Here is a 13,364-nt window from a genome sequence, read left to right on the forward strand (position 1 = left end):
TTGGAGAGAAACAAGATGCTTTCTTCTAAGTGTAGAAGCAAAGCAAAGATTTGCTCTCACCACTCTTACTCAAACATCATACTGGAAGTCTTAGCTAATGCAATCAGACAAAAAAAGGAGTAAAAGATATGTAGACTGGGAAGGAAGAAATAAAACTATCTTTGTTCACAGATGACATGATTCTCTATGTAGAAATTCTGAAATAATAAACAAAAAAACTTCTGAAACTAATAAGTGATGAGAGCAAAGCTGCAGGATTATTTCTTTTTTTTATATTTTATTTATTTATTTATTTTTTAGGATTATTTCTTATAAAGGAACAATGAACTGAAATCTAGAATAAAAAACACAGCACTTACATTAGCACTATCAAAAAACAGAATACTTAGATACAAAAATAACAAGACATATGCAAGATCTATACAAGAAAAACTATAAGATTCTGATGAACAAAAATAATCTAAGTAAGTGGGGATATTCCATGTTCATGGAGAGTAAGGTTCAAAATTGTCAAGATTTCAGTTATTCCCAATTTGATCTATAGAGGAAAAGAATCAATCAAAATCACTGCATGCAATTTTGTGGATGTCAACAAACTGATTCTAAAGTTTACATATAAAAGTAAAAGATCCAAGAGAATACTAAAAATGAAAAAGATCAAAGAACTAACATTACCCAACTTCAAGACTTGCTATAAAGCTACAGAAATCAAGGCCACGTGGCACTGGCAAACGAGCAAACAGACTAATGGCTCAGCATAGAAGGTCCAGAAACAGGTTTACACAAATACAATCCACTCATCTTTAACAAAGATGCAAACGCAATTCACTGAAGAAAGGACAATTTTTCCAACAAATACTGCTGAAACAACTGGGCATCCACATGCAAAAAAATAATATTATAAACACAGGTTTTACATCCTTCACAACAATGAACTCAGACTAGATCTCAGAATTTTTAAATGCAAAATGCAAAACAGTTAAGTTCTCAGAATATAACATAGAAAATCTAGGTGACCTTGGTTTGGCAATGACTTTTCAGAAACAGTCCACAAAAGAAAAAAAATGGTAATTTGCACTTCAGTAAAATTAAAAAAATTTTTTCTATTAATTACACTAAGAGAATGAAAAGATTAGCTATAAACTAATAGATAACTTCTGTAAAACATGTATCTAACAAAGATTGGGGTATAAAATACTGGAGGAACTGGAGAAAGAGACGGCAACCCACTACAATATTCTTGTCTTGAAAATCCCATGGACAGAGGAGTCTGGCAGGCTATACAGTCCATGGGTTTGCAAGAATCTGACACGACAGCAACTGAGCATGCATGCACGCACTTAAACAATAAGAACACAACTAATTAAAAACTCGGGCAAAAGATCTGAATAGACACCTGACTAAAGAAGGTACCAAGACTGCAAATAAAAATGCAGAAAGATCTCCAGCATCATATGTCAGTAGAGAAATGCAAATTAAAGCAATGAGATAACACTACAGACTTGTTAGGAAAGCAAAAATCCAAAACACTGACAACTCCAAATACCAGCAGGGATGAGGACAGCAGGAGCTCTCATTCACTGCTGGTGGGAGTGCAAAATGACACAGACACTCTGTAAGGCAGTTTGGCAATATTTCACAAAACTCAGCATCTTCTTACTACATGATCCAGTAATTGAGCTCCCTCGTATTTACTCACATAAGCTGAAAACTTACTTCCATACAGAAACCTGCACGTAAATTTTTATAGTAGCTTTGCTAACTGGGAAAACCCGGAAGGAACCAAGATGTCCTTCATTTCAGTTCAGTTCAGTCACTCAGTCGTGTATGACTCTTTGCGACCCCATGAATCGCAGCATGCCAGGCCTCCCTGTCCATCACCAACTCCCGGAGTTTACTCATATTCATGCCCATCGAGTCGGTGATGCCATCCAGCCATCTCATCCCCTGTCATCCCCTTCTTCTCCTGCCCCCAATCCCTCCCAGCATCAAGGTCTTTTCAAATGAGTCAACTCTTCGCATGAGGTGGCCAAAGTATTGAAGTTTCAGCTTCAACATCAGTCCTACCCATGAACACCCAGGACTGATCTCCTTTAGGATGGACTGGTTGGATCTCCTTGCAGTCCAAGGGACTCTCAAGAGTCTTCTCCAACACCACAGTTCAAAAGCATCAATTCTTCTGCCCTTGGCTTTCTTCACAGTTCAACTCTCACATCCAAACACGACCACTGGAAAAACCATAGCCTTGACTAGATGGACCTTTGTTGGTAAAGTAATGTCTCTGCTTTTTAATATGCTATCTAGGTTTGTCATAACTTTCCTTCCAAGGAGTAAGCATCTTTTAATTTCATGGCTGCAGTCACCATCTGCAGTGATTTTGGAGCCCCGCCAAAAATAAAGTCTGACACTGTTTCCACTGTTTCCCCATCTATTTCCCATGAGGTGATGGGACCAGATGCCATGATCTTAGTTTTCTGAATGTTGAGCTTTAAGCCAACTTTTTCACTCTCCTCTCTCACTTTCATCAAGAGGCTTTTTAGTTCCTCTTCGCTTTCTGCCTTAAAGGTGGTGTCATCTGCATATCTGAGGTTATTGATATTTCTCCCGGCAAACTTGATTCCAGCTTGTGGTGAATGGATAAACTTGTGGTATATAATATTGCTTAGCACTAAAAACAAATGAGCTGTCCAGTCACAAAACACCTGGAAGAACCTTAAATTCATGTTATTAAATGAAAGGCTCTGTATGTAGCACATGATTCCTATACATGACATCCTGGAATTGGCACAACTATGAAGAGAGTAAAATGATTAGTGATTTCCAGGCCAGAGGTTGGGAAAAGGGAGGGATGATTGAATAGGTGATGAATGTAAGATTTTTAGGGCAGTGAAACTACTATACATGATACCATAATGGTGAAGACAAAACAGTATGCATTTGTAAAACCTCATGGAACTGTCTAACACAAAGAATGAACTATAATGTAAATCAGTGTGTATGTGAAAGTCACTCAGTCATGTCCGACTCTTTGCGACTCCATGGACTATAGGCCATGGAATTCTCCAGGCCAGAATACTGGGGAGGTAGTCTTTTCCTTCTCCAGGGGATCTTCCAAACCCAGGAATCAAACCCAGGTCTCCTGCATTGCAGGTGGATTCTTTACCAGCTGGGAAGCCCATGTAAAGCAGGGACTTTGGTTAACAAGAATGTATCAGTATCAGTTCATCAATTCTAATAAGTGTACAACACTGATGCAAGATGTTAAAAATATAGAAACTGTGTGTAGGGAGACTGGAAAAAAGAGATAGAGGAGAACTCTCTATACTTTATGCTAGCCTAAAACTGCTCTAAAAAATTTTGTGTATTAATTAAAAATGTTCATTGTAAGGGACTCAATCAATACAGGCAAGTATATGAAATTTACTCAAAAAAAAAATGTCTCTGTATGCTTAGTCGCTCAGTCATGTCCAACTCTTTTGCAATCCCATGGACTGTAGCCCACCAGGCTCCTCTGTCCATGGAATTTTTCAGGCAAGAATACTGGAAATGGGTTGCCATTTCCTTCTCCAGGGGATCTTCCCAAACCCTGGGATCCAATCTGTGTCTCCTGCATTGCAGGTGGATTCTTTACCACCTAGCCACCAGGGAAGCCCTTATCCATAGCTTGACAGTCAGCAAATTACAGTAATAGTTAAAGAAATGGACAGTCAAGAGCAAAGTCACCAAGTGTCTGGAGGGGAGGAATTTCAGATGGTGTTCTGCAGATCCTCTGGGGCTGAAGAGGTGGCCTGACCCAAGCTCGGCCCATCCCCTTTGCCCCTCATTTGAACAAAGCAGCTTCTTGCCTTTTTTTTTTTTTTTTTGACAAGTTGAAACTCTCTAAAATCTTGCTTAAATAGATTCCATACTTTTTAATAGGATGAAGATGACTCTTCTATGATAAAGTATATTATAGGGTTACCTAAAATTGTTTGGGTATAAGATTTTTTCAAAAACAAAATGTTTGAGTTTGTGGTAATTAATTTTCTTTTAAATGTATTATTTATTTAAAAAAAAAAAAAAACAAGATGTTTGTTTCACAATTTTGCATTTAGCATCTAGAAGGTTAATGTTAGATCAAAAGCAGTGGAACTGGAAAAAGTGACCCCATCAACACAGTCCATAGCTGGGGATGGCAAATACTTAAGCCTAAAAGGAACCTGAAAAGAGCTATGTAGCCTGAGTTACACAACAGGAAATCCTAATGTCCAAAACCCAAAGAGTGTAAGGCGCGATCTCTCCTCACTGCTATCCTTACCCCACAGCCTCGTCCCGAAGGACAGGGAGCCCTTCCCCGTAAAGTGACATCAGAGCCTCAGGAAGGCAGAGTGTCATAAGCACAGGTCCTTGTGTGGCTCGGGAAGGTCTTCTAAGCACCCCTTGGATTCCAAACATCTTTGCAGCATTTGCAGTGTGTGGAGGAATGCCACTGTGAATTATTAATTCCTGTGCCTGATGGACAGAAGTCATAAAGCTAGCTGCATTTTAATAATAAAGCTCAGCTTCACTTGAGCACATTAGGATTTGCTCGGGGCAGGCAGAGCGGTGGGCGAGGCTGATGGCCGGCCACAGTGCGCAGCGCCCAAAGAGCCCGGGCGGGGGTGTCTGCTTCGCTGCGCTTTTAAGGGAATCTATTTCATGGTACATTGGACATGCAGTTAGTAGGTATGGACTAAAGGGCTGAGGAAAATGAACATTTTTAGTAATAAGAAGAATGGAGAATAAGGACATGTTTTTAGATGTTAAGCCATAAAAAATTACAATTAGTGACTATATAGGCCATCCAAAGTGCCAACAGCTATTTTTATATCCACTTACAGAGTTGCCATGAACCTGATTTGTATAGAAGATAGCTTAACAGTACAGAAGTCTCCATAGATTAGTACACATATCTGAAAATCTTCTTAAAATGTGATGTGGAAAATGTTTCTATTTTCTATTTTGGTCACACACAACATAGATATGTTTGTTTGTTTGCTTTTTTATTTTTGGACAAGAAATTTTTATGCACAAAGGGACCACCATTATGTGAGAAAAATATTGTGATTGCAACATATGCTGGGATGGAATTCTCCTGGCCCTAAAATAACTTTCTTTGAGTTTCCGGACTGAAGTGACAACCCTGCTGCTGCCTGTGAACTTGACCTCTCACCTTCTTGCCCTACTAACTCATTCCCATGGGTGAGGGTAGCACTCTACATTCAAAAGAACATTTCTAACCCTCTTCCAAGACTCAAGATTCCAGAGATGACTGCAATTAAAACTTACAGATGTTGCTATAGTTTCTATGCCAATTGTTTTTTATAATCTGAAAATTAGTATTGAGAGTTTTGTCTAAATTATTTAAATAATTTTTTTCCACTACAAATGGATAGAATGCAAATATCCAGCCATGGGCATTTGCATTAAAGTATCAAGTTCTTGGGAGTCAGTGTTTTACATACTGGGAATTTGTGATCTTCTCATACATTGCTAAATTGCGCTGTAACTTGTAGTTAATTGGTGATGACAGGGAATTTCAATTACTGTTAATTTTGGATTAGATTTACTCCACAAATGTGCAGTGTGAATGTTTGAAAAGTGCCCTATGTGGGGATGTGTGGGGATGTCTGGGGTGTGTACATTTGTTCAACACAAATTTAATGCACTGCTATTGCAGAGAAGTGAGACATACTAGGCACAGAAAAAAAGGTGCATGTGTGATGATTAAGCCATCCCTTTTAGCCAAAATCACTTAAAAGTCTGATAGTATGGCTAGCAAATAACTTTGGTAAAGTTGCAATGCTTAGAAACGTTAATATGCTGTTGTTTTAAAGCTTTGCCTTTCTTATCTTCTCCAGTAAAGTGGTACTATGCTCAGTATGTAGCGACTGAATCCTCTCCACTCTTTGCTGTGTTTACAACATCACTAGAAATCCCTAAAGCTTCAACTTTTATCAAAGAAAGAGTTACTTTTCATTTTTCCTGTAGAATAGAGAATGTAAGGTGAATGCAGCTAACCACATAGAATTTTGATTTCTGGGTCCTCCATGATCTCTTTAGAATATCCTAATCTGTTCTCTGAAGTGTTAGAAATTTTTAAAGTATATAGTCATCAATAATTATAATAGCATCAACAGTATTCTGTATGAATTAAGTAGCCTGGAGGCACATACAAGGAAAATTTATGACAGTGTGTCTTCTAAAACTGTATCATTGGAAAGAAACGATTACTTAAAGTCTGTCATTTTTGTTTTTTGTGTAAATATAATTTTCCCCTATGGAACGGAATCTTGGGAATGGAGAAAGGGCAAGATGCTCTTTTTCACCAGTTTATTTGTTTCTAATCTACTATCAAAAATTGAAAACAGCAGGGGGTGGGATGAACTGAGAGAGTAGCATTGAAACATAGACATTACCATATATAAAATATTAAGAGGCAGCCAGTGGGAATCTGCCATATGATGCAGGCAGCCCGAGCTGGTGCCCAGTGGCCACCTCGAGGGGCGGGATGCGGTGGGGGGAGGAGGGAGGTCCAAGAGGGAGGGGACATGATACTTAGGGCTGGTTCACACTGTTGTATGGCCGAAGCCAACACAACATTGTAAAACAAATACCCTCCAATTAAAAATTAAAAAACAAACAAACAAACAAAAAACACCCTGAAAACAGGCACGCTGACGGGAGGCTGCCTACCTATCTGTGAGGCCACAGGTGTCTATCTGGAGGTCACGGAAACTCCCTAGCGCCCCCTGCTGAACGGAGATGGGATCCACTGCTTCGTCGCCAATGGAAATGAGCCTCTGGCAGCCCTGAAATCCACCCGCGGAAACAGCACATCCAGGGTGAGAGCTGCTGTTGTCAGGACAGCCTGAATGAACATAGAGACACAGGAGAAAACAAACAGTTATGAAAAAAATATTGTACCGTATTTCTCATTTGCAAAAATTGCTAGTAGACACTTGAAGCAAGAAAAGCTATGGCAAACCTAGACAGCGTATTAAAAAGCAGACACATTACTTTGCCAGCAAAGGTCCGTTTAGTCAAAGCTATAGTTTGCCCAGTAGTCATGTACGGATGTGAGAGTTGGACCATAAAAAAGGCTAAGAGCCGAAGAACTGGTGCTTTCAAATTGTTGTGCTGGAGAAGACTCTTGAGAGTTCCTTGGACAGCAAGGAGACCAAACCAGTCAATTCTAGAGAAAATCAACCCTGAATATTCATTGGAAGAACTGGTGCTGGTGCCAATACTTAGGCCACTTGATTTGAAGAGCTGACTCATTGGAAAAGATCCTGATTCTGGGAAAGATTGAGGGCAAGAGGAGAGGGAGACAACAGAGGATGAGATGGTTGGATTATATCGCTGACTCAAGGTACATGAGTTTGAACAAACTCTGGGAGATAGTGAAGGATAGGGAAGCCTGGCATGCTGGAATCCATGGGGTTGCAAAGAGTCAGACATGATTTAGTTACTGAACAACACCATTTGAGAAGGTCACATCACCTATGGAGAGGGTGGTGGAGAGCTGACAAGAACAAAATGTGTTGGTATTGGTAAAGTGTAAAAATAAAGACCAAAGCCAGGCTTACAGAGAGATGAGAGGAAGGGAAGATGTGAAATCTGACGAATAGAGTTACTGCACTTTTAATCTAAGCAGTCTGATTTATTTTTTGAAAGCACATTTAAGACATCACTCTTTTTAGTATGATGTTAAACTAGATGAACTAAAGGCATGTGAGAGCAGAATCAGGAAAAAAAATTAGAGGCACAAGAGGACTTAATAAATTTAAAATGCTTAAAAATAATCTTAAATTGAGAATTGACCTGGATACCCTCCATTCATCTAAATATTGTTAAATATCCACGTGTGTGCATTCACAGGTGTATTTTAAGACACTTTTGATAATAACTGGTCTAATAGCAATTTGTACATTTTTCTTTTTTTAATTAGGCATTTTAGTCAAATATATTTCAACATGAATACACAAATAAATTAACAATTTCTCGTAACTATATAGCATTGTGAATAATGGAGAAAACAAGCAACACAATGTTCTATGGAAACAAGAAATGACCTTTGATTAATTTCAATAATAAGAGTCAAATTTACAAATTCTGTTACAGCCATTAATTGGTTTGCTGTACAGTTACCAACCACAATTCCTACAGAGTAGTTTTGCTTTATCGTCCTGGGTCTCCCAAGAGATAATGCTCTTAGAATGATTATGAACAAGGACAAGACTTTAACATCAAAATCAAAGCAAGTGGGGTCCAGAGCCACCTTCTTCTCCACTTGTAAGGCCAGCAGGATTCTGAGTGCCCTCTCACCCTCCCCTGAATTGTCTCCTAAAGAAATCACAGGTTCTTAGGTTTGCCTACTGCAAGACTGACAATGTAGAAGATGGGGAAAGTTAGGCTAAGAGGATGCTGTCACCGTGAAATGCTTCTGTAAAAGGCAGCAATTTGGAGAAACCTGCTGTACAGAGCCCAGGTCCCATTACTCCCCTCTAATCAAGACTGAGGCCCTCCCCGGGAACAGCTGGGCTGCAGGAAGCTAGCTCTCATAAGGCTGTGTCTGTCCTCAGGAATAAAAGTGACCAAGGATGCAATGGAGTGATGCAACACAGTGGCTGCACACCATTTTCTCAATGGGACGTCCTTAAAGTGCATGCCTGCTTCAGAGAACCCCTTGGGGTTTTCAGAGGCTTCACCACAACTGCCCTGCAGTTCAGCTTGTCTCTCTGCCCATCACAGTTACTCTTTCAACCTTCCAGGTGTTGTTTCAAAGAATTACCCCTACTAACCCACCCACACGCAAATCTCCCATGCAGAGGCAGCTTCCTATGGAATGAAAGCTACAACTCTACATAGGTAAAACGCTCAAAGTGTTTACTGAATTGAACACTTTATTTTCATCTGCAAATATGAAACAAGGATAATATTCTAAATGATTAATATTGTAATAATTCCCCAAAATTGTCAAGCAATTTTATGCTTGACAAGAAATTTACCTATTTTATTTATGCTTTGCCTTACCATGTTTCATTTATATCACTTATAGAACTATTTTAACTATTTTGCTTTGTATTTTCCAATAATTTTAATATTCAGAAATTCTTATGTTAATATTTACAGTTTGGGGTTATTTTATAAGATTCTTATTTTTTATTTTAAATAAAAATATTTTATTTTAAATCAGATGGAATAAGTAATTTTATAAAGTAAAGATTTTGCTCATTGTACTTCTGTGTTTTTCATTCATCTCTCTTTGTACTTGTGTCTTGAAATTGCTGGTGTACTTTCAAAAAGCAAAAACTGAAGACAGAGCCTCTTCTTGTTCCTGCATAATGGATGCTAGCTTTCTACCTAAGAATTTTCATAAAATACACACAGTTTTCCTATACTTTTCTTTCAGTGACTGAGGCTTTAATGGTTTGTATTTCTGACAAACAGGATTCAAAACAAACCAAGGACTGCATCAGGTTGAAGCCATTAAAGGCACAATGAAACCTCAGAAATTAACCTCAAAGGGACTTTGACATTTCAATTGTAATGTTACATCATAAAGAACTGTTTAACTCTGCAGTTTTCCTTTACCATTTTCTTGTCTGGTGTGAAAACACACACCTTTCATGTATCAGAGAATCTCTGAAGGACTGGGTCTATTTGGAGGAAACCTGGGATGTCTTTGCATGCTCTGTGCTCTGCGGTGTGCTGGGCTAAGTCGCTTCAGTCACGGCCAGCTCCGCGACCCCGTGAACCACAGCCTGCCAGGATCCTCTGTCTGTAGGGTTCTCCAGGTAAGAGTACTGGAGTGGGCTGCCACGCCCTCCTCCAGGGGATCTTCCTGATCCAGGAATCGAACTCATGGCTCTTACAGCTCCTGCCCTGGCAGACAGGCTCTTTACTGCTAAGCCGCCTAGGAAGCCCCTGTATCTTCTAGGTGGCTTCTCCTTACTGCTCTTAGTAACTAAGAATGTTAAGATAAAACATAGGAAACATGAAGTCAATAAATAATTTTGTGGAATCCCTGTTAATCCTTTTCTCTTTTCTTCCTTTTCTCCAGATTGCCATCCTCAAACTCATCCAGAACACATCTCAGTATCTAACTATACCTGTTAGGACAAAGAAAAAACATATCCAGTAGTCACAAGGAAAACTTTCTGAAAGTGACACTTCAAAAAAGGAAAGGTCAAACCAATGAGTGCTCTGTTCTCCAGGTATGATATAAAAGTCAAGAAGTAAGGGCACTGCAGCCCGGGAGAAGCTCGGGTCAGGAGACACCTTTCCGTACAGATGGTTGTCCCAAAGCCCTAGCGGGCCATTCATCCATGACATGATTTGGAATGGACAGTGACGTGCACAATGAGTAGTTACTGCTAAATTAATGAAAGATATCCATCATGACTGAGGGACTCAGGAGCTTAAGTACCTCTGAGGATGGCAGATAAATTGTCATTTATGTCAATACACCAGAATGGGTCCTCAGATGAGACTTCATTAGGCTTGTCATAGGCTCACTGGCCTGCTAACGTTTCACAGAAGGACACTCGGGGGATTTTGAACATAACTTAATATTCCCCAACTCTGTAATGCAAGTATGCTACTGAGCAGTACAAAGATTCAATAGAAGGGAATTTATTAAAGCTTTACTTTCCACTACCCCTAAAAGCAGGCACCAATATACAATGGACCATTAGTGAAACTGCTGTTGGAGGAAAATTACAAAAAAAGCTCAGACTAAGAAAAGGCAAAAAGGAAAAAGGGATACCTTCTGACTTCCCTGGTGGTCCAGTGATTAAAAATTCACCTTCCAGTGCAGGGGGTGTGGGTTCGATCTCTGGCCGGAGAACTAAGATCCCACATGCGGCGGGGCAACTAAGCCTGGGTGCCACAGCTACAGAAAGTCTGAATGCCTCAGCAAAGACCCAGCACAGCCCAGAAAAGACACCCAGGAGGGTGTGTAAAGTTTAAAAAAGTGATACCTAGATCACAGAGTTCTGAAGGGACTTTTAGAAATATTGCCATTTTATAGACAATCCTATTGCCATTTATAGACAATCCTTCTTACTGTAAGATAGTGTGCTCTGAGATCGCCAGGCCAAGACGGAATAGAGACTTCCAGGTGGCCAGAGAGCCATGGTTTAGGCTTCTGTCCTGCAGTAATCACTGAAATCACCTCTTTCATTGCTAAAGTGTCCTGAAATTATATGGTCACCCTAACTATAAGAAGGATAGTGAGAAAGCTGGCTAAAACTCAACATTCCAAAAACTAAGATCATGGCATCTGGTCCCATCACTTAATGGTAAATAGATGGGGAAAAAATAGAAACAGTGACAGATTTTATTAATTTTATTTTCTTGGGTTCCAAAATCACTGTGGACAGTGACTGCAGCCATGAAACTAAAAAATGCTTGCTCCTTGGAAGAAAAGCTATGACAAACTGATATAGTGTATTATAAAGCAGAGACATCACTTTGTTGACAAAGGTCCATATAGTCAAAGCTATGATTTTTCCAGTAGTCATATATGGATGTGAGAGTTGGACCATAAAGAAGTCTGAGCCCCAAAGAATTGATGACTTTAAATTGTAGTGCTGAAGAAGACTCTTGAGAGTCCCTTGGACAGCAGGAGACCAAACTGGTCAATCTTAAAGGAAATCAACCCTGAATATCCATTGGAAAGACTCACGTTGAAGTTCCAATATTCTGGCCACCTGATACGAAGAGTTAACTGATTAGAAAAGACCCTGATGCAGGAAAAGATTGAGGGCAGGGAGAGAAGGGGACAATAGAGGACAGGATGGTTGGATGGCATCACCAAATCAATGGACATGAGTTTGAGCAAGCTCTGGGAGATAATGGAGGACAAGGAAGCCTAGCATGTTGCAGTCCAGGAGGTTGTAAAGAGTTGGACATGACTTAGTGAATGAACAACACAAAAAATGTTGATGTTTGGCTGAAACCGACACAATACTATAAAGCAATTATCCTTCAATTAGGAAAAAAAAAAACAAAACTGTAATAGCAAGCTATACTAGTCTGCTTTCATGGGGAAGCATCCCAACAAAATTCGACTGACCATATAATGATAATTGGAAACTTGCAGTTGACTGTCCATCAGGAAAAACAGTAATGGATGGGAAGGAAACCTGGTCAGGCAGTATTTCAGAACAGGGAGTATTGTTTTCCTTGAAAAGTCAAATATCATTAACTGGTTTCCACCTAGATGACCCAGGAACACTGATTTTATTAGTCCCAATATTGCTACAGAGCATAGACTGGATGAACTTCACTTCTTTGTCAACATCATACATATTCTGGTACTGAGCAAGAAGATAAGTGAGCAGATACTGACAGAGGCTACTCTTTGGACATTAGAGTTTTCAGGAGTAGAGCTCAAGCTGTAGCTGACCTACCCTACTTTACCCAGAACAGCATTGGAAAGTCCAACATATCATGGAGACAAATATGGAAACCATGAGCAAAGGTTCTAGACGTGCATAAAAACTGTGAATATAATAAATCTACTGAGAATCAGAACTCCATGCTCATTAGTCCTAGACCTGCCTCTCCTGGTTTTCCTTGAGTAAAAATAGTATCTATCTTTTTATTTAACATCAGTAAATTAGTCCATTTTGGCTTTACTTTTTTGTTTTAATCTGGCAAAGGCTTTACTTGAATTTTAAAAGTAATATATATTCTTTCTCTAGGAAAAAATGCTGTTATGTTATGCTTGGTGTAAGATATACAGTTGACTGACTTCATTTGAATCAGTATCTGAAACTGTTCTGTAGGAATCAACTAGGTATTTATAGCTATGCTTATAGAGGCTACTCTAAATTTATACATTAGTTAGGAAGAAAGTGCTGTGACTGCAAGTTCTATATTTGCCACTGAGTGCCAACACAGACATTAGAAAAATAGGAAAGTTGTCATGAAGAAACGTCATTATGCCATCTCGTGGGATGTTTAAACTTCGCAATTCCACTCGTCTTAGGGACACTGTTTCTTCTTGGAAACCATATTAACAAGACAGTTCTCTGTATATCAACACAATTTTATGAAACTACATAAGAAAGGCTTATTATACCTTTTTCATCACATTTCCTCCAGCTCTCTAGGACCTCTAAACAGATAGTAACGAAGGTGTATGTGCACAGCCGATGTGACAACTGTGGGTTCTCGAGCCTGCCACTAAAACCACGGTACCGAATGTTGTTTCACTAAATTAACTGTACTTATCAGGAGTCAGATAGTTTATACATAAGGAAAAACTTAAAAATCACTGGCAAGATGTCTCTTAGCAGCTGCACTGATATTTATAGCATTCTTAAAATAAAAAT

The 13,364-nt window shown here is 39.3% G+C and overlaps 1 protein-coding gene across 1 annotated transcript in view; it reads right to left on the reverse strand.

The window, feature by feature from the left end:
• Positions 1–13,364, reverse strand: part of LOC122696852 (contactin-associated protein-like 3) — a 219,511-nt gene that overhangs the window by 72,187 nt on the left and 133,960 nt on the right. Inside the window, 1 exon segment of the mRNA XM_043906968.1 lies at positions 6,715–6,889. Coding sequence (XP_043762903.1) covers positions 6,715–6,889 — 175 coding nt within the window.

The sequence above is a fragment of the Cervus elaphus genome, chromosome 7 (assembly GCF_910594005.1).
Source record: "Cervus elaphus chromosome 7, mCerEla1.1, whole genome shotgun sequence".
Lineage (NCBI taxonomy): Eukaryota > Metazoa > Chordata > Mammalia > Artiodactyla > Cervidae > Cervus > Cervus elaphus.